The 25,034-nt window shown below is 43.3% G+C and overlaps 4 protein-coding genes and 1 long non-coding RNA gene across 10 annotated transcripts in view; 2 read left to right on the top strand and 3 right to left on the bottom strand.

The window, feature by feature from the left end:
• The window catches only part of pkn2a (protein kinase N2a), a 14,280-nt gene extending 13,055 nt beyond the window's left edge, over nucleotides 1-1,225 (bottom strand). The window contains exon 1 of the mRNA XM_088395425.1: nucleotides 928-1,225. Within this exon, the coding sequence (XP_088251551.1) occupies nucleotides 928-948 (21 nt within the window). The 5' untranslated portion in view covers nucleotides 949-1,225. The remainder of the gene's footprint in view (nucleotides 1-927) is intronic.
• Nucleotides 308-14,792, top strand: LOC148387122 (uncharacterized). Of its 5 annotated transcripts, none has more exons than XR_015862408.1 (7): nucleotides 511-641; nucleotides 911-1,066; nucleotides 2,070-2,174; nucleotides 5,061-5,179; nucleotides 10,834-10,897; nucleotides 13,264-13,402; nucleotides 13,546-14,792. It is a non-coding gene; the product is annotated as an uncharacterized LOC148387122 (long non-coding RNA). The 5 variants fall into 5 exon arrangements; XR_015862409.1 differs by having other exon boundaries at nucleotides 14,229-14,792; XR_015862407.1 differs by having other exon boundaries at nucleotides 512-641; nucleotides 13,536-14,792.
• On the bottom strand, nucleotides 3,606-20,392 carry hs2st1a (heparan sulfate 2-O-sulfotransferase 1a). Of its 2 annotated transcripts, XM_088395434.1 has the most exons (8): nucleotides 20,196-20,392; nucleotides 18,482-18,899; nucleotides 7,653-7,906; nucleotides 7,496-7,581; nucleotides 6,805-6,943; nucleotides 6,632-6,729; nucleotides 6,183-6,340; nucleotides 3,606-5,142 (listed from the first exon to the last, which is right to left on the bottom strand). In XM_088395434.1, exons 2-8 carry the CDS (start codon nucleotides 18,603-18,605, stop codon nucleotides 4,919-4,921), a joined length of 1,083 nt encoding a protein of 360 aa, XP_088251560.1. In that variant the 5' UTR covers nucleotides 18,606-18,899; nucleotides 20,196-20,392; the 3' UTR covers nucleotides 3,606-4,918. The 2 variants fall into 2 exon arrangements, with proteins under 2 accessions (XP_088251560.1, XP_088251559.1); XM_088395433.1 differs by lacking the exon at nucleotides 20,196-20,392 and having other exon boundaries at nucleotides 18,482-19,040.
• selenof (selenoprotein F) lies at nucleotides 19,259-23,113 on the top strand. The gene is made up of 5 exons (XM_088395438.1): nucleotides 19,259-19,548; nucleotides 20,238-20,405; nucleotides 21,579-21,642; nucleotides 22,118-22,167; nucleotides 22,387-23,113. Exons 1-5 carry the CDS (start codon nucleotides 19,501-19,503, stop codon nucleotides 22,516-22,518), a joined length of 462 nt encoding a protein of 153 aa, XP_088251564.1. The 5' UTR covers nucleotides 19,259-19,500; the 3' UTR covers nucleotides 22,519-23,113.
• Nucleotides 23,114-23,342: 229 nt separating this feature from the next.
• LOC148387125 (transcription factor Sox-14) lies at nucleotides 23,343-24,325 on the bottom strand. Its single transcript, XM_088395437.1, has one exon. The coding sequence runs from the start codon at nucleotides 24,306-24,308 to the stop codon at nucleotides 23,640-23,642; it is 669 nt and encodes a 222-aa protein (XP_088251563.1). The 5' UTR covers nucleotides 24,309-24,325; the 3' UTR covers nucleotides 23,343-23,639.
• Nucleotides 24,326-25,034: the final 709 nt, after the last annotated feature.

Consider the following 25,034-nt stretch of genomic DNA (forward strand, 5'->3'; position numbering starts at 1 on the left):
GTGACGTCACTCAAGTGAAACCACATTCAGTCATGACTCATGACTTTTTGTATTACTAAATAATACGCAAGTGGTTGGGAATAACTATGAAACACCGCTGCATGGTGCAAAAGAGGCAACAACGTGCATTTTTAATGCGTCCATGCTGTCTTGTGTGTTGCTGTCACCGGTTTACAAATGACATGTCTACAAAGTGTGTACAATTTGCATTGCAAAAAAGGACAAGTGCACCAGATTGCCAGTTATACTAAATATAGCAAACATAAGTGGTCAAACGTATTTACCTTGGCAATATCCCGAAAGCTGACATTTAAAGACCATTGTAGGGAACACGTCCATGTGTTGTGTACAGTTTGCGTGGACAAGTTCACGATATGCTCATCAATGCAAGTATGAAGACGGTAAACCATGACTTGATTTTAGAAATATTCCTATAGGTTAAAGTTTAACCACCGTTGGAGGGAACTAGTGACCTATTTGCAAGTGAGGTTCATGTGGTTTGTACAATTTGCGTGGCAATGACAAGACAAGTTGACCATATAGTCAATAATGCTAAATATAGCAAATATAAGACGGGGGGGTGGGGGAGTCATTAAGCTTTGCAAGATCCCTGCAAGTTAACGTTAACCACCACTCGAGAGGTAAATAGTGACCCTTCAATTTATCGTGATTGTAACATGAATATAACGTCATTGCTGTAAAACGTGGGATATTTTATGGATAAGTTTGGATGATTGTTTCCCAGGCCTCAAATCCTAGGATCATTCCCCCCACCAGACAAACTTTTCTGGGCGCACCTCATACACGTATATTGCTTGACTTCGTCGACAAAGCCCCGACAAAGTCAAAGCTTTCCCCTTGGCTTTCTATTCCAATCCCCGAGAAACTTATTTCACTTTTTCGTCAACAGTTGTCAACTTTTCCTACCTGCACGGAGTCGGCGGCCATCTTGCTTGTCGCCTTTGAATCAAATCCTACTGGGAGAGAGGAGGGGAGTTGGAACTCCGAAAACAAGTTTTCTTTTTGGACGTTTCCCAGCACAAACGTCGATTTTCGGTCATCTCGGGTAAGATAAACTCCTCATGGTTGTCTTGCTCCGCGCTCGCCCGCCCGCGCTGCCGTGCTCGCTAGCTAAAAGTAAATGAAAAGTGAAAAGTAAAGGCTATCCCAGTCAAGTTGGAGAAAGAGGCGGCGGTTATGGGTGGAAGAGTCCGCCCAGAGAAGCCGAACCACCGCCAACAAGTACCGACCACCTCCAAACTACTTAAAAAAAAAAAAAAAAAAAAAGTAAAAAGAAAATATACAAAGTAGCTCCGTGCGAACCACGTCCACAAACTTTACACTTAATACCAATATCGGGGGAAAACCCCGTCGAAAGAAATGTTATGTTTTGGTTTTTAAGATCAAATAATACAGCGATTCCCACATATTCAATTTCAAATAATTGGTTCAATAATTATTTATTATAATTGATGTAATCTAAAAACCAAGACACACTTTCCATTAAAAAAAAGTCACGACACGACCACAAAACAAAATTGTCACAAAAAATACATAATGATGCCTTGAAACATGAATTTAATTCGTTTGACTACAGCAGATTCCTTCTCAGCTCCTTTAAACATTGAATTAAATAGAAATTCCATTAACACATTCTAGCCTATGGTCAGAACGGTGGTTATGTCCGCCTTACAGGTCAGAGGTTACGGGTTCGATTCCAAAGAAATCACAAACAAGGCCTCAAATAGTGCCAATGTTATTGGTTAATTCAACGTATTATTATTTTATAATGCCTCACCTGTTTCTGAGTTTGGTTATTTTGAACATTCGCAACATCTTTAGCTGAGCCCTGAGAAACCGTGCTGTCATTTTCAGTCACAAAATGGCCACCCCCTGAGATGGATGACAATAGGTGGATTTTGTTGCTTAATTCCACAAATGCAATATTATTCAAAATGTTGTGATCAGGCTTCTTTTTTTTTTTGGCTGGATAGAACATATTGTAAAGAAAGTGTCTGAGTTGACTTCACCTTTAAAATCCAAATCTACATATGGTGTCTTCAAATCAGAATGATGATTCACGGCACATCCTGTCCTGAGCACCTGTCCCTCTCCACCAGCCTCTGAGGACGCTCACCATGGAGACATGGAAACAGGATGGATGGTTGCACAAGGTAAATACATTTACCCGACTAGATCTCTCTGGGTTTTTTTTTTTTAAATGAAGAAGACAATGTTCATTTTATGAAACCACATTGTTGTTGTATTTGAGCAAGACCACAAAGAGCTTCCAGTCCCAGACATGTGAGGGCTGTTTGGTAGCGATTTAGATAATCCAGTCTTCCCAGCGAGGTGTGACAAGTCACGCTGCGGCCCCAGAGGACACGACTCCAGCGCTTGTCCTTTGGTTTCGTCATAGCGTCATCCAGCTGGCTTGGCAACTCCGACATCACGTTCGGAGCAACTGTCACATTGCAGACGTCGGTGGGTTAAGCAGCATCTGCAAGACTGCGCAATCATTCTCTCAGCAGCCACATTGGTCCCTGGCTGTTTGCCCGCAATAAAATGGATTATTTCTTTGGATAAGAGTAATATAATGATTGGTTAGTTTAATTGAGCTGGCAGGAAATTGCTGTTGTTCTGAATGTTCAGTCTTAAAACTGAAAATGTGTGGTTTCCAAGCCAGTTTCAGGCAGCTTTTGGAATCTTCTCCGTGACATTGTGGCGTCCCTGGTTTTTCAGGAATTTCAACCATATGTCGCCACTCCAAATGCTGCCGAACATGTTTCGCAAAGGTGAAGATTCCCACTGTAGGTTCATTTCGCGTGGCGAGCATGCAAATGTAAATGATTATAATCATCATCATGTTTGAGGGTTGAATTTCATTTCATAGCCACCGCATATTTGTCAGCTATGAAAATGGATGGAAAGCATCTCCATGATAGAAAACAGATGAGTGACTGTTGAAACCGAAGCATCCAGACTAAAAGTGAGGATGGGCGTACTACTTATGTGTCATAAGGCCAAAACTGGGAAGCTCTTACTGGACTACAATATGAGATTAAGCGGGATCAGTCCCACTATTGATGACTAGCCACGGATTATATGAGTCCAGATGAGTGGAAGGGCTTTAGCTCACATAAACTGTCACAGTCGCTTCATTTTATTCTTCTCATCCTAAAACAGTTTTTTTTTGTGGCGTATCACTTCAAAACAATTCAAAATAATATTCAAAAGTAAGTCTTACGAATCAATCATGTCAAAACAAATCAAGACATTAGTCAAATAGTGTGATTGGAACTTTACTGAAAACAAATACCAGCTCTCTGACGCCCTCTATTGGTCACCATTGTAAAACGTTCCCTCACCTGTTTAGACAAATCAGTGCACAAGTAGAGTGACTGTTTTAGAATCCTAGTTTTTTTTTTTCCCCTTCCCCACTGTTACTGCCACCTTTGGTCCTCTAGTACAATCTTACACTGGATATCAACTAAATGCTCAAATGGCTTTCCATAATACAGTTGATGTCCCCCCCCACCATGTTCCACATACGACTAAAGAACATCCAAGCACCACTTCGTACTGACCCCCAGAAAAGCATTAAATAACACAGCCATGTTGTTTTATTTTGTATCAGACACAGCTGCAGCACTGCTCTGGGCACAAGGAAGGCACACAAAAATGACCATTTAAATGATGCAATGGGTTGTGATTGCAACTGCAAAAAAAAGTGTCAAGAATTTTTGTTGCAGACTTCAGATGTCACATTGTTATTTTCCAAAAAGGTGGCAGTTAGTCCTCAGGCCATTGGGATTTTCAGCATAACAAATGAAATCAGTTATTTACAGCAGGACAATTTACCGAGTAATTACAAACACACAGACTCGCTGTAATTAAATATATAGAAATCAAGCTAATTTCCAACAGGAACCAATCTCACCTTCATGTACTGAAATGTATATTTACAGCAAGCAGCATCTTCATTGTGTTCCTTTCATACACACTGTAATAAAAGCGCATGTAATGAAATGGCCAGGCTATAAAGCTGCACAGAGCGAACGAAAACACACGGTATAAAACATACACGCTGATTTCTTTCTCTTAAGATTTCATAGAAAAAAAAATTTCTTTGTTCAAGTCCAAATACTATAGCTCGGTAATTTTCCATGTTCACATCCAAAAGACAATACTGTAAAGCCCTACCTATTCGTGCTTTGCTATTCACGAAGTGTGTGTTTTGTTTTTCTGTGGAACCTATTCAGTCATTCGCGGGAAAAATTATTCACTTGTTTTTTTATCCCGCCCGATGCCACAAGATAGGCCAAAGCAATAAAAGTATTGCTTTGCTGCCATCTTGTGGCATCTTGGCACCAATGAACTATGTTATAGTGACAGAAGGAGTTTGATTTAGACAAACATAGTGCTTTGCTGCCAATTTGTAATATCTAGAGAAGCTGGATTAAAGGGCTCAATTCCTAAAACCCACAGCAAAGAGCGGGGTTTCACTAATGTTTATATATTAAAAAAAAAAAAACGGATGGAATTATAACAGTGTTGCGAATAACGGACCGCAATATTGAGGGGGAACTCTGTAGCTCAAATGGCTAAACACAACCAAACAGCACATAGCGGATGGAGATGTTTTGTCTCGGCCATTTGGGACTGAGCGTCTCCTGGTCTCCCGTCATAGCTCTCCAGACCTTCTATAGATCTCTGACATGGAAGTGAAAGGAAGCCGCTGACCTGCAGGGACGGGGACCAAACACGAGCTCGGCCATCCCCATGTGTGAGCAGTCCGGTGGCATGCGCTGTCATATGTCCACAGCACGATCTCACTCAAGTAGTTTCCACCAGCGGACACTTGGACATCTTGTCCTTGTGTCCTCCAAACCTCTCTGTGTATCCATCCCCACCCTGGTTAGTTTTTGGGGTAGATCTTCTCATAGAAGAAGTTTTGCGCCAACATGTAGAGTTCTCCATCCTTTTCCCGCACTGCGTGGGCCCTGACAAACTGGAACTGCTCCAGGGCAAACTCATAGAACTCGTTCTCCATCTTCCAGATGGCCGACTGCTGCAGTTTGGCCGTGGACTCCCTGGTGGGCGGCTTCTTCTCGCTGGTCTTCCTCAAGTGGGATTTCTTCCCTGTGATCACAAGAAAGAGCTAGCCGTGAAGATAACGGTGAGCTAAAAAAAAACATCACAATCTACACGTAGATAACGTGGAATTAAATTCAGCCGTACAGTATGTGCGCACGAGTCCTAAAAATAGAAAAATGCTGATCGGTCTTGATTAAACGAGGCTTATCGACCACTTGCCAGGTTTCACTGAGCGATTGGTAATTGCTTGGATCTGCTCACACACTAATTAAACATGATTAAACAAGGAGGCAAGAAGGTCACAAAGCAGAAAGCTGTCTTCACTTTCACCACAGTTTTTTTTTTCTCTCTGTCGCTTTGTCCAATTCGCCGATGTCGCTTCTCTTCAATGATTACATTGACGAAGAAAACGTCTATATTTGGAAAGTGCTTAACATTTATCGGCGCGGAGGTGATGCGAGGCTGGAGCGCTCCCGGTTATGACATCCATCACAAGACTCAAGTGAGGGGAATGCAGAAGAGAAGGTTACATTACCAGACAGGAAATTTGATCTTCATAATGAGTCACATTATTAACTAGACAACACCCTGACATGCAAATATATTTTTAGAGGTGCGCCTCAGGTATCTCATCCAGATGGCTGAAAAACTGTACGGCCTTGATTTACAAGCTTAAATCGATCCGTGACCAAGCTTGTAAGTCAATTTACACTTTCCAGCCACTGTTATGATTAAGCATCAGGGATATTGAGAAAATGCGTAAAGGCAATGACAAACTCAATCTTCGATGTAGCCTCCCTGCTTTCTAATCATTTTTCAAAAGGGATTAAATCAATCCTCATCTAATACGGGGATATTTTGGGGCTGCAAAATTGTCTTGACAATGGTTTGTTCCGAGCATATTTAATATCGTATCAGGATTTCATTCTTTAATCCTAAAACTAGCAGCTACCATTGTGCTTGTAAAATATGTGTAACCCAGTTTATGGTAATCCGTAAAGGTTGCTTGAAGGCAAATGGAGTCTTCAAAATAAAAAAATAAAAAATGCTCTTACAAAATAATGTTTAGCAGCTCGGACGCGCACCTGTTTTGTACAGTTCGGTGGCTCCTTTAAAGTAGCGTGGCAGAGCCGACTCCAGCATCATGATAAAGTCCTCCAGCTCTTCCGTCACTCCGACCAACATGTACTCATTCACCAGGTTGTATTTCGCCTGCTCCAGAGCCCACTGGCTACCCACGTTCCTGCAAAAAGACAATCGTTTGCATTTTTAAATCCCGCGTGTATGGAGAAATACTCACAGGAGAAGATAAGGGAATGGAGGAAAGATAACAAGGAAGGATTAAGACAAAAGGATAGAGACTAAATTAAAATTCTGTGTAGGTGAAAGTATTTGTAAAAAAAAAAAAAAATGCAACAATCAAGAGCAGTTCAATTGTCTCTGCTGGAAATACTTGTCACACTGCTTATTGCAATCCACGTTTATTTTATATAAAATACAATTTTGTTTGATTTTTGTCATTGTCACCACTGACCAGCATTCAGAGTAGTGCCCGCAGAAAAAGGGAATCTGGAGCCAAAGCTTCTCAGGGGCGCAGTCGGAGCCACCGGCCGATACGCATTCATCAAATGTCTGAAACGTTGGCACAAAGTTGAAATTAATCATTACATTTTACATACATGACTAAGTGCAGGAGTGTCCTTGGACCTTTTTGTCTCCTTGTTTCCTGCGCCTCAAGCCGGGTCGGTAGTCATCTCCGAAACGCAAAAAGTAATAATAGGAAACCAGCCTTTCGATAGGGTCCCTGATGACGTTTATGTAAATCGGCTTCACCTTTACCCCAAACCTGGAAAAAAAAAATTACTTGGGTTAGAAAAAAAGTCATTTAGAAAACGGAACACAACAGTGATGTTTTGACCTGCGCGTTTCATTCATTAGAATTCTTTATCGTTTATTCAGTCAATATTTTACTTTTATCATTATGTTACTAAATTAGTTGCTATTAAAATTAAATATTTTAGTTTTTTTACCTCATTAAATAATTTGTGATAATCAGTAATTACAATTTTAATTAGTTATTTATTTAGTTATCATTATATTACTAAATTAGTTGCTATTCAAATTAAATATTTTACATTGATTTTTTTCTACCTCATTAAATAATTAGTTGACTGATTTGTTAAAAATACTAACACACAAATATTCATAAAATAAACAATTTTACATGTAGGCCTACATAGAACAATTTTGTATTTGATTCGAAATAAAATCACAATTCTGAATGACAAAAAAAAAGCATGATTTAAATAATGAGCATGAAGCGAAGATGCTCCCTGCCCCTGTGCACGTCTCGAGCACTTAATCACCACAAGGAGGAGTCAAATGCACACGTTCTTACTTAGTGAAGTCCAGGAAGGAGACATGGCCGTGGTAGAAAGCTGGCTTCATTTCCCGCCATTCAGTCACATTCTTTACAAACCGTACCTGAACCACGCAAAAACAATTATTAGCGTGTTAGAATGTGGACAGCAAATCCAAATCAGATCAATTGTGACCTGGTCCTGTATGGACATGACGGGGTTGTTCTTTGTGGTGTTGATGTGCAGGACATGGTAATGGTTCCTCCCACACAGGTCGTAGGCGATGTTGGTGAAGGAAGTGCTGGCCGTCTTTGGCACGCGGTTATAAATGATGACCACATCGTCGTCGCTCTCGGAAACAGACGCCCATGACGAGTCCCGCTCCCGCAGGTTGTCTTGCGTGTGCCGCTGCTCGATCTCCCGTACCTCGTGCCGGGCGATGGCTCGCTCTGGAAACATGACAGGGAGTTTCATAGAGTTGCTCAAATTTATACCTGACTGCTATGCTGCCTCAGGGCTTGCCGTGTATGTCTATGAAAAAAATAGTTTTGCAGCAGCTCTCAGAATGATTCAGGGAATGGATTCTGTAATAATATATTTATGTTTATTGGTGAGTTGGCAGAATATTTGAGGCGTTTCAATGGTTGACTCCCTCTGTTCTCTGCCCACATGCTCCATTTTTATTTATTATGGCAATCAGCGTGCTAAATGTCTCACAGGCCTGTTATTCGGCTAAAGCTATTATTTCCAGACAGCTATTGAGCGATGTGGTAGTTTTAATTGTAAATTTGTTTATACAATGCAACAAAAATAAAAATTGTAGGTTACTGGAAACATTGCGATTTTGGTCGGACTAACACAGTCAACCAGTTTCGGATAGCTTGACTTGATTTACCGCACCAAGATTTATCTACCGGGCTCGACAGATAAAAATGATGAAAAGCAGCGAGACGAGAGAGCCAGAGTTGACAGGCCGAGGGGGTGAGAGGTTGGCACTTTGACTGGAAGGTGACAGTTATTTGAAAGCTAGCGGACGTGAGACGGGACATCAATTCACGCCAAATGAGGAGGGTGGAAGGTTGGTGTGTGTAAACTGGACTTGTGTGAATAGATTGCGCACAAAAGCAGCCTCTCGCTTTTGTTGCCTGCGGGCTTTTCTTCATCTGAATTCACGGCAGACTGACTGCTGTTGACAATGCTCAGAGAAAGGACGACCGAGAGGATTGCGCGTGTGTGTGAGAAGGAGAGGCAGCACATCACGGGAAGCGCAAATAATCGTGGGAGCTCGGAGTTGTCACAGCCTTGCCACCTTTATAGCAGGGGGGTGGTCTTCTTGAGTCCAGGAACACGACTTGTGTGTTGGGGGGGGGTACTTAACTGTAGTCCTCATTTCCTCCTTCCACCTGTCCATGCAGCTATAAATGCAAGCCTCTGATCAAAGTTCTATCTGGTTACAGATGGAGCCGCGCTGCTCCCGGCGCACGCCTGGAATTATGCCAGGTGGCCACAAAATGGTGTCTGGCACGCAGCAACAATTGTAACGGAGATGTTCATTCACACGGCTGCCAACGCCGGTAGCAGTCGCGACGGTCAGATTTTACGGCCCCCGGGCTCTCGCGTGTCCTTTGCGGTATTATTTTTTTGCGAGCGGGGCGCTCGGAAAGCTGGCTGCGATAGTCAAACGAATGGCGCTGCGACAATGCCAGGGCATAAATATTACATGGCAGTCGAGCGGCAGGCATCGAAAGGCTTTTAAGTGGAATAACACTCTGATAGCACGTTGGCTTCACATTCATCATCATGCGGAGGAATGTTTGCACGTTTGTCTGGGTTGGTTACGAAAGAATTGAAGAATTTTTTTCATGGTAGGACATTGTCACATTCAATATTTTGTGGGTCCTTAAAGATCGGACAAAGTGTTTTAAAACAGTTTGCAAGAAAAAAAAAATATTAAAATGAAATGCTTTCAGAAATTTGCATTCAGCCTCATTGTATTATTCCACAAGGGCAATGCTCAACTTCATAATAAGCATACTGAATAAGGCTTTCCTATTTCCTTCTGACGGCTGGTCTTGAGTGACAAACGCATATTAACACTAACCTCGCCTTCTGGAAGGCTCCGGGGGGGTGCTTCGAGGGCTCCCAGACTTTTCAGAAGAACAATAACGAAAGCTTGAGAGCCATTCGTATCCCTACCAACAACGTCCAAACTATGCTAAGAGGCCCCACAAAAGCTCTCGCTAAAGACACACTGTGTTTTTCTTTTTTAACCGAGTTTCCAAACAGGCCACAAGGACAAAGCCAGCTTCTTGAGGCTTTGTAGTAGACGCCCCATTCATTACCAGACGCCTTGGCACAAACTTCCATATCAGGGGGCAGCACACATAGGCACAAAACCAAGCTTAGCGCTCCCATCTGAGGTCATTTAATTAGAGGACAAAAGCCCGAATTACTCTGGCCACACAGCGGGGCCGCCTTTCATTGGCCATTTCTGCCACTTCCTCCCCCTCGAGTCATCTCTGTGCATTAAAAGCCAATTATGAAGCGTGAATCCAACACGGGTCTTAAACACTGTGACAACTACAAGCCTATTACCCTGCCGCTTTTCATTCTCACCCACCGACAGCGGGGAGACGGAGCGCTTGTAGTCCAACGTATTTACCGAGGCAATTTCGCAGCCGATTAGAGACGACCATTTGGAGTCATCATTCATATTTTTGCCACCAGATCTGTTCAAATGAGACAGCCCGTCATATACCGGCGCCACTCGTGATGGGATACTAAAAGTGAAGGAGATGGGATGACGCTTTGCCTAAGCAGATCATAAATCCATCATGGCTGGGGCTTCTCGCTCCAACCCGGGGGAGGGGTTCGCCTCTTGAACCGAGGCCTTGGGTTAGGTGGGTAATCGAGATTGGCTATCGGCTCCCCCGGATGGGGTGCGCAGCTTTCGCCGTTCTGCTCGGATGCCGCCCGATTGCAAAATCAATGACGGATGACAGAGCGGAGACCAGGCAGGCCAGCTCGCTGCTTTATCAAAAAAAAATGCTGTTCATCGACTGCTGCTGCGACTCCCTCGGCTCGGACGGTTATACGACAAACATGACAAACATAAAATAAAACTAAACGGAGTATGTCGGAAAATGATTGTGAGTGTTTTCGTCATTGATCGCCGTTAGCCAATCACCGAAGTCCCTTCCATTGAAAAGCAAATCATTTCTTTCAATCAGCAAATGTCTGCTAGCTTAATGCTATCCCATAATGCAAAACACACTATACAGGCTAAATAACAGAGCGTATAACAATCCTCACACTCTCCTATGCAAAGGTCATCTGGCTCACTTTTTCAAAAATGACTTTTTCCCCCTGTTGACAGGATGATGATGCAGCACGTGGAGAACAAGAGCGTTTTGGTGGGACCACGCATTCCTCCAACTTCGGTAAGACCAGAAACAAAGCCGGTTTTGTCGGTGCCAACAGACGACGTAATTTGAACGTTGTCTGTCCGCTATTAGTCACTTGACAGTCATAAAGCACAAAGACGCGACTGTGGCTATTTTGGTAATCGGCCGTTTTTAGTGAAAAGACTCCAAAGTTGGATGCTTGAACTGAGTTGCTATGCAGAGTTCATGAGCTACAACCAAAAAAAAATCTGTGTAGTATCTGCATTAATTAATTCATTAAAGCATTTCAATGGGGGGGGGGGGTTAATTCAACACAGGAGTAAATTGAGTTACGAGCGTGATTGCATTACGGATTTAAACTCGTGAATTGAAGTACTGTATTAAGATCGAACCACAAGATGCTTCGCCAAAGGGTGCGCTAAGTAAGAGCTAGCCACATGCTGCCCATCAATAATTGCTGGCGCAAATGCAAGACGTGCTTCCTGACTAATGATAAGAATCCCGGCGAGGCAAGGGATGATAATCGCCCTTACACCCGTCGCTCTCCTCTTTAATACATCTCGTGTGCCATCCAAGCCAGCAGGCTGCAAACGAGGAGAGGAAGGCCACGTTAAACCTCGCTCATGAGCAACAAGCCGTCGGATGAAGATTACGGTGCAATTTACACAGATGGCAGATTCGATGGCTCCCCCTGGGCTTGCTAAGTAAAGGCGGGCGGCTGTGACACTTTGTACGGCAGAACTTGCCGAAGACTCTTGCATGACTTTTCAAATATTACAATTTAGAGCTGGAGGTCAGAGAGAAGACACATAAAACACGCTTTCCTCCACATATTTGCATCCTAATAATTTGTATGCGGTAGCACGTTACAACCCCAAACACTACGTGATGCTCGCCGCCTCCCGGCCCAGTAAGAGATGATTAATAATGCATACATAGGAGTTGGGGGAAAACGCGGCACTCTATTAGAATGAGCAGACAACGGCTATTCATAGAGGTAACGGTGAGCGGGGGACCAACGCGGCTGGGAATAGCACGCCGCAGAAGCCACTTGTAGCAAACACGGCCACGATTATCATCACCTCATCTCTCGCCCTTCTATTTTTTTCATCCTCTTTTCCAAACGAGCATCTCTACTCGCGCTTTCTGATAAAGATGCTGGGGGATTGCGTGTAGCTGTAGCGGGATCCCGAATCGATTTGTACTCCCAAGACGCTCATTGCCCCCAAATGAGCCGTTTGCTTTTCGGAGGGCATCAAGTGTCCCAATACTTTTATCCGTAGAGTGCACATTTTTCATATTTGATCCAAAAGACAATTCCTAATTCTCCGCATAGAGCGCGAAATGGGGGATTGTCTCAATATCGATCCAGGCGCCCAGCCGAGAGATTGACAATCAGTCTATGGAACACACACACACACATGGCCATCGAAATTAGTAAAGGGAGACAAAACATTACCATTGAAGATGTGTTACGGGAGAAAAAAAAAAACCTTAGGCACTTAAACGTCCATTTCAACGGACGGCAAATTGCCGTACTGATTGACACATGAAGATGTTCACAACGACTGATCCAGCGGGAGCTGCGTGAGAGCGCTGGCATTAGAGGAAGTTGATATGAGATGTGACTTCATCTCCATTTGTTGGGGAGTTGATTGAGGTGGGAGGGGGCGGGGGGGAAGCAAAGTGAGCGGGGAGGAAGAGTGGGAACCGACACATGCTGTCGCGTGTTTACAACAGCTAGCTTTATCATCTGTCAAAAAGCCGCAGGCTTCGACAGCACGGCGTGAGACTCGCCGAGTTCAAAATTGATCCTATGGCTTTTGTCTTCATTAAAAAGGGAGTGAGGAGAGTTGGGGGGTGTTTTGGAAACAACTTGGTAAAAATGGGAAAGTTTTAGACTCCAAACACTACCAAAACTGCAGTACTATTTTTTTTTTCTGAAGAGTATAAAAATATATGAACATGAGTATTGTGATATGCTCGGTGCGTATGTGTTGCCGCGCCGTTTGTGTTCAAATATAGCCAGAATAAGGGGAAGGCCAAAAATTCACTCCAACAATCATCACTTTCTTCCATTATACGACAACTATACATTTTCAACTATCTGCTGCCGCCCCAACTTCCTCCTACTCGTTCGACATAAATGCAGGCTGGAGGAATTTTGGTGCAAGGTGAGAGCAGTCCATTCTTGTAGAGGAGCGCGAGCAAGCTCACCGAGCCGCCACCTCTGGCCAACATCAGCAAAATGATGGAGGAAAGACGGTGAGGAGGAAAAGGGGGTTGGGGAGATGCCAGCTAGGAGCAGCGACAGCAACATCAGAGTGATGGTGTCGCAGAAGGGTGGGGGATGCAAGCTGTCCGTAACACTTTGAGTAGCCTGTCTGTCATCCTCCTGCTAGAGCCAGCCAATGCAGCATTGGTGGACTTGCTGCATTGTGCACGACGTGGCACAAAAGCACCCCCCCACGAGACAAAGAGCAGACCAGTCACCATAAATCACGGGTGTCAAACTTGTTTTCATCATGGGCCACATCATAGGTAAGGAATACCCTCAGGGGGGTCGTGTTATTACGGTGAAGTCACATCTAGTGTTCCTCTGCAACATCGCAGTTCATCATTTACACCCACGCAATCATCTTTTTTTTTATAGTTTACTGTAATTGCTTTTCAGCTCTTCACAGAACATCGGAAGAACAGCAAAACAAATGGGAACAATTTATGAAGGATCTGCTGTTTGCCACAGCTCACGTCAAAACACTCACGCAGACATTAGCGAATGTCACCCAACCCGCCTCTTGTAAACACACACACTAGAATACTCGGAGTAATTTTTTTGAGGAGTGTTCGAACATGTTCAAAACACGCCAGTGTGCCGCAAATCTATCGCCGACACCTATACGTCCATCCCCACAGTGCCCCCCACCCCCCTCTTCTTCATTAGCAGCTCCACTGGTATGTTGCAAAAGAGTGACAGAGCTAATCTGGGCGACTGGCTGCCTAAAGTAGCGGATGCCAACATGCAGCGTGGAAGCAAATGACTCGTGCAGGCTTTACAGCCCTCGGGGAAAACGTGTGGTGTCACAGAGAGGTCAAAGCAAACTGAAGAAACTGAGTCATAAGAGGAGAAGAAAATTATATTAACGACTACAGAATGCAATTTCAAGAGACAGGGAGGGGGAACTGAAATGTTGTGAAATTAAGTGAACGTGTTGAAATTGAAGTTAGAAGTTTTAATCGGTTGAGAAATGCGCAGGGAGCTGGTAAATGTTCTAGATTACAACATACTTGCTTTTCTAACATAATACATGCACTTTGGCTCAATAAATGTTGGGAAACACTTTTTTTTTTTTTTTTTAAATCACAGGTCTCACTGGAGGCAGCAGTGCTTGACCAATTTTCTTTTCCAGAAAATTTCTGCATCAGGTCCTTTGGATTGCTTGACTACTATAGACAGCAGAACTAAGTCCAATTCCAAGACAAGACCTTCTGAGGCAAAATAAATACCGTAATTTCCGGACTATAAGCCGCGACTTTTTTTTCAAAAATTTTGGACCCTGCGGTTTATAGTCAGGTGCGGCTTATATAAGATTTTTTTCATGATTACTTGATCACTTTTACTCTTAACACTATTATATACAGTAAAAGCTACAAAACAAACTGACAAATAACTCGTTTTCAAATCAGACGAGTAAAAACTGGTCAAATATTTAAAAAAAAAAGATATTATTAAAAGTGAAGACAATTTGCAATTCTAGTAATGACACACGAATTTGATGCACAATTTGTCTTCGCGGGCCACATAGAATGATGTGGCGGGCCGTATCTGTGCTCTAAACCCTTTCTCTTACTCTGCCATGTCACTCAGATTACACAAAGCAGTGGCGCTGTTCGGACCATCTGCATTGTATTAAAACCCAATCAATCAGCATTTAAATTCAATTCTTCTGACATTTTGCTCACCAAAAACAAGTTGTAATGAATGTGAACTTTTAATGCATTTTATTCAGAAGGTTACTTTGAACCTTAAACGGCGGCGCGGCGTACTTATGGATTTTTCCGGCCTCCGGCCTCCAGGGGGCGCTCTAGCAGGAAGCAAGAGCGAGACAGGCGAAGAAGAGATAATGCGCAGAAGAAGACGTGCTAGTTTGTGTTTACATTTCGCGCATCACGCAGAACGCGATCAAGACGGACATTACTGAAAGGAAGCCTTTATACACAAACCATCATCATGGGGGACAAAAGAAATGCATATGATGCCGCTTTTAAGCCAAAGGCAGTCGATGTTGATGACATTATCTTGTGTCTACTCTGGAGCGTACTTATGGATTTCTACGGCCTCCGGTCTCCAGGGGGCGCTCTAGCAGGAAGCAAGAGCGAGACAGACGAAGAAGAGATAATGCGCCGAAGAAGACATGCTAGTTTGTGTTTTGATCGTCTCGCGCATCACGCACATACCCGCACTCACACAAAGACAGGAAGCTTTTATACACAAACCGTCATTATGGGGGCAAAAGAAATGCATATGATGCCGCTTTTAAGCTATACGTGTCGCTCGCTAGTTTAATGTAATTTAGTGCTTCGTGCATGAATAAGATTAGCATGAACAGACCCTCTTCACACGAAGAAATGCATAAAACCGACGACGAAAGAGAGACTGAGAAAGTGTGAGGCGAAGGATATCTAACGCTATTCCAATAGGACTCTAAGGAGGAAGACTTCGATGGTTTCAGTGCACAGGAGGAAGATGAAGACGGCTCTTTTTTTTACTTTTACTGGTATGTTTTTTTTTTAACCAGCCCTGTTAGTGCTGTGCTACCGTGTTGCTGCTGTGTTACCGCCGCGTCTCAGTGACTTTGCTGTGTTACTTCCGTGTTGCTGCGGTATTACTGCCGCGTCACAGGCAGTGTTTGGAAAGAAATGTTAAGGTATGTTATTAAAGCTTTAAAAAAACTTTCTGTTTCCAGTCTTTCTTTGCTAATAACTCGCGTGCACACTTCCGCGTTGCTGCGGTACTACTGCTGCGTCACAGGCAATGTTTAGAAAGACATGTTCAAGTATGTTATTAAAACGTTAAAAAGGCTTTCTATGTACTGTCTTTCTTTGTAAAAAAACTCGTGTGCACGTGCGGCTTATAGACCGGTGCGGCTTATATAAGAAAAAAACTGAAATATCCCTGAATTTTAGCTGGTGCGGCTTATAATCCGGTGCGTCTTATAGTCCGGCAATTACGGTAAATAAAATACCTTCACGTCTTGCACTGCACTAAATTTGATCACAGGGAGGCCTGTGTCATTAAACTCCACACAATAGATTAGAAATTGTTTCTGAATATCTGGAAGGAGATTTAAAAAAAAAAAAAAAAAACTATGACGACAGTTTGACAAAAATTCTCCTTCCGTAAACCAAGCATCTACTGCTTAGTTACTGCACTGCAGCACTTATCACCGGCAGACCTGTATGAATTTTGTCTCAAGATGAGCTTCAGGAAAAAAAAAAAAAAAAGTGACTAAACTGAATTTGATTCAAAGCAAGCGAAAGTTGCCAACAAACGTTATTTTAGTCTTTGTCGGCGCAGAGGCAGCCGATAAGCAGCCGCAGAGAAGGAGTGTCGGAATAATGGACGACGCCCACAGCGGGACGCCTGGCTGCATGGCCGTGTCATTGGAATGCAGGAGACTCCTCGGTCAAACCTCCGAAGCGCAATTAGCTCGAAAGCAGATCGCAGCTTGTCCGCCCTGCGGGGAAGCCTCTAATGGGTGCAAATGGTGCAACCTGCGTGGCGGCCGATGGGCGCGCATGCTGGGATCAATTGATACAGAGCCGGCACATTTTACCCTCGCAGTAGGATTTTTCCCGTCCTAAATTGACGTCGATTAGACGCTATACTCATGAACTACACATAGGCGATTGTTTATCCTCTGTGAAGAACACCTCATATTACTGCCATACTGAGACACAGATCAGTATGACCATTTCAGTGATGGAGCAATAGAAGGTGTGCCAACAGGTGGTCACATGACCATCAAGCTGTTTGGCTGTCAGCACCATGCCTCCAAAAATCCTTTGTCAAAATTAGTTGCCAATGCAGCAAAAAAATTTGGAGTGCCAGTATGCAAACGTGTGCGCCGGCCTTCCTGTCATCCATCATGACGTTTTTTGTGGGTTTTTTTTTTGCAAGGTCGACAAATTCTTTTGGTGGTGGACAGTCAGAGAAGGCCGTTCCAATGCTGTTTGTGCTCGCCTGTGTGTGTGTGTCCCAGCCCAGGTTTAACAGCAGCAGTAAACCATGTCACAAGTCAATATTTTGGACTCTCCAACTACTCAGCAGGGACTTCAAGAGCGTATTCAATTAAGAGATGTGTTAATCGTTCTGTAAAAATTTGTTTTAATCTATTTTCTCCAATCATTCCTTTTGTCATGCAGTACCACAAACCATGATCCCCAAAACATTTGGAAAATCATGTATGCAAAGAAAACTGTAACCAACACTAAGAACCCAGGCTAAACTTAGCTCCTTCCTGAAATACAAAGATCACAGTCTATCAGTTGAGATGTACCACTTCAGCATACATCCTAGACACCAATTACTACTTTCCTACCAGCTAGTGATTCTTGCATTCTTTGGTGTTTCAAGTATAGAAGTGTACATCCACAAAGACCAGGAAATTAGCACACCTTTGCTTACCCTGCTATGACCTCGCTACTTGGGCGTGCGGACAAAGTTATTGAAAAACTGGCAAATGGAACCCTGAAGTGGCAGCCAAAGCTTTGGGGGTTTCTCTGCTGTTACTTCAAATGCCCCACAGTGGAAGCATCAGAGAGATAATCCTGCAGTGTCCCAGATCTTTATTGGGACTGACTGGACCCCTAATGGGAGGTGGGAATGAGATTGGAAAGGAAAGCAGTGTCTGCTCCTTTTCAATTGGATGTGTAAGATGATGATGATGATGTTGATCGCTTCCCCATAAAAATAACTACTAATGAAACTATTGCTGAAAATGGAATGGGAAATGTATTAATTACGATTAGGTAAGTAATACCTATAAAAAGGAGATATGGACACAAACACACGTGGTGAAGAATCTCTTCTTCCGCTCACGAACCCAGCTGAACTTAAGACATCAATTGATTAAAATGATTCCATCAAAATGTATTGCACACAAAAGTTCAAATGATCGATATGTTCCCACCATTATTGCAACTTATAAACTATAAACCTAAATTGAAGGGGAAAAAATCTTTTATAGGGGTAAAGTAAAGAACAAACAACTGGGATAATGTGGTTGCAGAAGTGTGTACACCCTGTTTAACTCAGGATGTGTTCAGAATTAACCAACTACGGGTTATAGGTCATATAGGTGGCTAAAGTTTGGAAATTATTTATCTTGGTGTCATCTTTATAGACTCCAAATACCTGCGGTTGAACCCGCTGTATCGACTCTTATCTATCTAAAGATAATACACAAATATTGAGCACGCCTCCTTGTGCTGCATGACCGCGTATTGCGCGGTTGCGCAAATTGCGCGCCCTTAAAGCATGGTCCGTGCATCTTTTTTTTTTTTTCCCTGATGGCTTTTATTTATATTTTTTGAGGGGTGGTAGTGGCGGGGATTTACCGAGTTTTCCGCGGGACTCCTCCAGCTTCTGAATCTGGTTCTCTAGGAAGAACATGGCCACGGCGAACGCCAGCAAAGCCAGCAGCTGCAACTTAGGCGGCATCATGACTCTGAGCAGCCCCATCAAATCATCCGGAGAAGGAGTCGGCGGTCAGTCCATACCCAAAAGAGGGGAGACGAGAAGGGGGTGGGTAAGAGACACACGCACAGTCAACCGGCGAGCACAAAGCGTCTGGGTGCGCAGATATTTAAATCCCCCTCCAATGCAAAATGCCCATTCTTTTTGCTACTCCATCATTTGCATGGCACGGTTTGCGGCTTGTAAAAGGTTTCCACGGTCGTTTGTACAAGTGCTCCTCGGTGTCCAGTCTTTACTTGCACGGTTCCACCGTTCATACTGTCAAAAGCACCACGGCCACTGGACAGAAACAAGAGCCCACCATAGAGATCAAAATACACTGATAGCCCCCTCCTTCGCGTGGAAACGTACGTCAACGACGCCGCCGTATTAGGTGTGTCATGGAGTGAGCAATATGACACATGCATTATGGCGTATGCGCTTAACGTGTTGCAGGAAAGGACTAACTTACGCAATGCGAAAATTTGATTTCTATGGACTGGACCCGTGAAGCGGTCTCTTTCTATTCGTCAACCACTGCTGTCTGTACACATCGGATTGGACCAACGTAAGCGTCAAGCGCGAACGCCGACCTATAGAAGTGCTGTTTTCTTTCTCAGCCTCGTAAAGCACGAGATGAAATTCTAAGCGAAGAAAAAATACCACGATTGTAATTGTTCCCTTGTGTGCCTAATCCACAAAAAAATGTAATTCTGAAGTTCTAAAGTCTGAAGACATTTGTTGAAATTTTCTTGCTTTTCATGTGTGTATTTAATTTGGTGATTTTGTAGAATTAGTTGAGTTCAACCTCGTTATATATATTATTCCCATCAGGCATAATGTGGGACACTCCTTAATTTAACTCAAGGGTCTTACATTGTAGTTTTTCAATCACTCCAAAATGTCGGGGGAAGTGTACCTCCTGTGGCTGCTTTCGCTTTTAAAAACGGTGAGTTAAACACATTAACGTTCAAAATTAGGTTATATCGTTGTGCTCATTTGATAAATAGTTCTAGTGTGCGTGGACTGCCCAATTTTATGTTAAATTTAACGTTTTACATCGCATCCTATAGTTGCCCGGGGGCCGATATGACGTGGCTAACTCAAACCTCGACAACTCATTTTGAGAAATTTAGGTGAATCTGGGAAAATATTGTGATTTAGGTTGAGAAATATGTCTACTTCTCGTGTTATTTAACCGAGAGACGTCTAACTAACTTCTTTTTAAAAGATTGCCAAATTATGTTCGAAAAATCAATAGTCTGTGAGGAAATAAGATCAAAAATGTTCAGACGACCTAAAATTAAAAGAAAACGTAATGATGTAATCTGATTAGACGCAAATGTGCTAATTAATAAATTTTCCATTAATCCAGTCCAGCACCCCCCCCCCCCCCCAAAAAAACACCTTTATTTAAATAACACGCTTTTAGAAAATAAAATGCATTATACAAATACCATGAGGGCTGTAAAGAAGTGAACTAATTCTATAAAGTGAAGGTACACTGTTGCATGTTATTAATTTTGACCATCATAGCTTGAGGGTCAATTTGATCGGCTTTGGCACGACATTATTTTAGTCTTTTTTTTTTCATACCTTCTTAAATATTCCATTTCATCTTGTCTTTCCTCCCTCCAGCTGTCGGTGTTTGGCTCTGAGTTGGCGTCAGAAGCTTGCAGGGATCTGGGCTTCTCCAGCAATTTGCTGTGCAGTTCCTGTGACCTGCTTGGGGAGTTCAGCCTCACCAAGCTGCAGCCTGACTGCAGGCACTGCTGCCAGCAGGAAGCCCAATTGGAAGCCCGCAAGGTAAAAAGAAAAATATAGACTGCAGCTCCCCCGACTAACAAACAAACAGGAAACGCCAGCTCACTCCAATTTGAACTTTGCATCCTTGACTGAAAATTTTACATTCACTGGCAGGATTAAAGCCACATGCAGATAACACCACCCTCCCAATATGTTAATATTTACACTTACATCAATCAATAAATCAGGTCACATGTAAATTTTCTATGGTTGACCGCATAACCACAAATTCTTTTTAAAAGCTGATGGAAGTTAATGCTTGGGGGGGGGGGGGATGATAATAAACTTTTCAAAGCTTGTTTGGCATCAGGAGAAATGAAGAGAATCCCAGAAGAGGTGAAGGGAAAAAACTTGTTTTAAATAATTGATTTTTCTCCAAGCAAACGATGGAGGAAATCTTTTGAGATTTTATTTAAAGGGCCATATCGCCCAAGCCTAAGACTGAATAATTTTGTCCCTGGCTGCTAGGCTGGCCGCCTACCTTTTTAATAGCTGTAAGGAGGATGTACTTGGCTGGCTTTAATGAGGAAGTAATACTCCTAATGTGTTTGACTATTAAAAGCGCTGAGGCACAGGGTGTGTAACGAGTCGTCTTTGGAAATGGGAACGTTCTAAAATCCAGAAATGGTGTGTTCTTAGCTCTCTAAATCTTTTGCACGGATGGTGACGTGAAAGGCATGTATATTTAGATTTGTACAATTTCACAGAAATACTTGACCACCTAAACTGTACCAATGCATGTGAGCTGGCTGCCACACATTTACTCGATACAATCCGCACCATTTCATATTTTGTATTATTATTATTATATAACTAAATTTCACCAGAAGGTTGAATGTCCACAGCTTTTGTGAGTGGCATAATTTTCCGCATGTGGCAAAACATAAAGTCTTTTCCTTTGCAAAGGGGCAGCTGTGAGTCTCTATTTTCCTCCAACTTGCTTAACATTGCCTCCGGAGGTTTGATGACAAAGCGACCATCTGTTGACTCCGCTCCACGTTCACTCGCTCTGCTTAATGATGGCAAGTGGTCGCCAGGAGACGCCTGCAGGCCAGCCATGCTGTCAACAGCAGGGCCGCCTCGCCTCTTATCTCCGTGTGTGGGCAGCGTCTGTGCCTCGGATGCCTTCTCCTCAGACACCACCGGCTCACCATGTCTTTTCTTTGTCAACAGCTCTATGCTGGGGCCATCCTGGAGGTGTGCGGATGAAAATTGGGGAGGTTCCCCCAAGTCCAAGGTGAGTTCTCTCGAGAAATATTACCACGTCACATATCAATTATTCCGGTTTATATTTCAACCCTTAGCCTGCAAATGAAATCGACTGGGAATTAAAGAAGGAAATAAGGTGTGGTCCAAATTCTTCCATCTGTAGGTTGCCTTAAGCACCTGAGGTTTGCTTTTCAAGCCCCCACTGGGAAGGTTTGGCCATTTCTTGTGGAAGAGGACCACCCGCCGTCTGCTCAACAACGTTGCGCCGCGTTCCGTTATCATTAACTGCATGCGATCTCATGCGGGAGCAGCACGAGTGTTGACTCCATTTGGCCAGCCTTTGTTTACTTCAGCTGTAGCTATCTTGCATGCTCAACTGTCTACTCCAGATGCAGCCTTCTCAGAAGGGTTTGCAGCTGTCAATAATTAAATCCCGGGTGCGAAAATAGAGCCGCTAATGGACACATGCGTGACCTGACCCTTGTTTTTTTTAATCCGTGCAGCTTTTGTCAGGGGTGACAAGCCAAAGATGTTCAAGGGTCTTCAGATCAAGGTGAGTGTTGACGCCCGGTGGTCATTTTTCCTAACTAACACATTTTCATGTGTTAGTGCACCATGTAAGGAAATAAAGCATTTTTTTAATTTGCAAATACTCTACAGAAGAAAAGTCCTGTGACAATTCTACTTTCTATTTTTTGGGGGGTTGCTGACACTTGTCCTTTTCCTCTTTTTTTCTTTTCTTTTTCTTCCATCACCTCCTACACTTTCTCAGTACGTGCGAGGCTCCGATCCTGTGCTAAAGCTTTTGGACGATAACGGGAACATCACCGAGGAACTCAGCATCCTCAAGTGGAACACAGACAGCGTGGAAGAATTCTTGAGTGAAAAATTAGAGCGGATATAAACACAGGTTTCAATTTGGTTTAGTTAAAGGGACAGTTTAAAAATGTATACAAAGTTTACTGATAGTTTACTTCACTCATTTTGCCAAAATGTTTTTGGAGAGTTCGGTCAGCCTCTTTTTTACGGTAAGTAAAAACAGTTAGATTTGAAAATTAAATCATGGACACAAATTCAGATGACATAAAAATGTTAGTGCGAAGTGTAAAATTCTAATTATTTGGACTGAACTTAGCATTTATACATCGCTGCTAAAGTCTGTTCAAAGTCACAAATTCATGAACTTAACTGTTAGTTTTATGTTTCTGATTTTCTCATTACACTTATTTTTATAACGCTTGATGTGCAGGTATGTAGAAAAGAGAATGATTCCTAGTTTCTGTCTAAGAAGTAGATGGTCTAGTCCCAGGACACGTTAGTGAAGAGCTCACCTTAAACCAGTTTTGGGAAGTGAGCCCTGATGGGTTTTGTGTTCCTGGGCTTCATCGACGTTTTGGCAGAAATTGGATTTGTTATGAATGCGCGTCTTTTGAATAGCATAGGTAAAATTTGAATATGCAACAATTAAATAAAAAAAATGTCTCAGTTTTGTCTTGCAACTCGTGTTGTTCAGACCACGGATTGAAGTGGTGTGCTGGCTCCCTCTAGTGGTACACAAAATAATGACAAGCGTTTGCAAATATTGAATTGGTGATTGGTAATTTTGAAAATTATATACTGCAAACTTTCTAATATATTCCTGTCTTCGCCTGGTGGTTCTTTGTATAAAACCACATTTTGGTTCAATCTTAACATCTTTCCGCAGGGGAATTTATTGAGACAATTTCAGAATGGTACACAGTAATTCAGATTCAGTATCAGTATCATCTTATTAATGGAATGAACATTCTGTCCGATTTTCTTTTTTTGACAGAGACAAGAAAGACTCGAAACAATACCAAAGTCGTTGTCCGGATTCTAACCCTTTTAAAGCAGTCACCGCAAACCTTGGGAAATTATCCACTTTCACGGAATTGCTCTGAAAAGTTCTTCACAACCAACAACGTATCTTCATTCGTCTCTATAGCCAGCAACGATTTCTCAATGATGGTGTCCCCGCCTGCACTCCATTTACGCACTGGCCATTTACGCACTGGCTCCGGGTGCTGCGTACGCGTCCACGCCGTTCTTGCTCATCCCTCTCGGGAGTAGAATGTAAGCCACCTGAGGCTGCACACCGGCCGCCGACCACGCTCCACAGTTGCACGGCACTACATAGGGGCTACCAGGCGACGCGTGGGTGTGCTGTCCGAGACAAGCCAAACCCCCGACCACCGCCCCGGAGTGGTACCCGAAGGCGGGCGCGCTGTAGCCGCTCAGAGGCGGCTGGAACTCGGCCATCCGATGGAGATGTCTCACGGGGGACGGCGCCAGGAGAGTGGGAGGTTTATCCCCGTGGATGAGAAAGGACGAGTCCACGGAGAATCCCTTCAAGGGCTCCACATGCGGGAAAACGAGGCGCTCCGCTTGAGGAAGAGTTTTGGGTTTGCGCCGGGGTCTGTACTTGTAGTCCGGGTGTTCTCGCATGTGTTGCGCCCGGAGCCTTTTGGCCTCGTCGATGTAAGGACGCTTCTCGGAGTCGCTGAGGTTTTTCCACTCGGCGCCCAGCCTCTTGCTTATTTCCGAATTGTGCATCTTTGGGTTGTCCTGGGCCATCTGGCGCCTCTGACCCCTTGACCACACCATGAACGCGTTCATGGGTCTCTTGATGTGCGCTAAAGGTTTGGGCATTTCCAAATCCGACCACACATTCATTTGAAACAATTCAGGAGGTCAACTTTTCCACACAAAAAAAGGGGGGAAAAAACGTCATGTGCTTCTATTAGGGGGTAATAAATCCGCCATCAATGTTTTCTGTGCGCCTTATTTGCTTGAAGGACAAGTGCTGCTTGTAAGTTGGAAGCTTGTTATGGAAGAGACCAAGCATGTCAAGCTCTCATCTCTACTCCACTGTCACGGTGGGCCAAGCCAATGAGAAGAAGAGAGCACTGTAATCCCACTCAAGTAAAAAAAAAAAAAAAAGACTGCAACATTTCTGAGACGCCCTGCTTTACCCTCCCTTTTGACACTTAAACGCCTCACAAAATCTCTGATGAGACGCATATTAAAGAAATGATTCATAGAATGCCCAGGCATGTAACATGGGCCACGATATTACTACAAAAAGTGTTAGAAATCTGCCTAAGAGAAGCATTTGACATGTAATCCTTAATTTCTTTCCATATTTCAAAACATTTGCATCTCAAATCGTCTTTCCCCATTGAAATGAATGGAAATGCCATCAATCTGATCCTTGCCCTGACTTTATTATACTGGATTGTTGTCTTTCAATTACGCTAGGTTCTTCTGCTCTAAACAAACCAATTTAAAGTCTTTCCCATCATGCATTGCAGGCTTCCTATTTTCAACTATGCTACAGCTCGTAAAATAGCTTAACCCCCTTCAACCTCCTCTCCTCCAAGATCAATATTAATCACAGCC

Source organism: Syngnathus floridae, chromosome 14 (genome assembly GCF_059516105.1).
Source record: "Syngnathus floridae isolate MCC-2025c chromosome 14, RoL_Sflo_1.0, whole genome shotgun sequence".
In the NCBI taxonomy this organism is placed as follows: Eukaryota; Metazoa; Chordata; class Actinopteri; order Syngnathiformes; family Syngnathidae; genus Syngnathus; species Syngnathus floridae.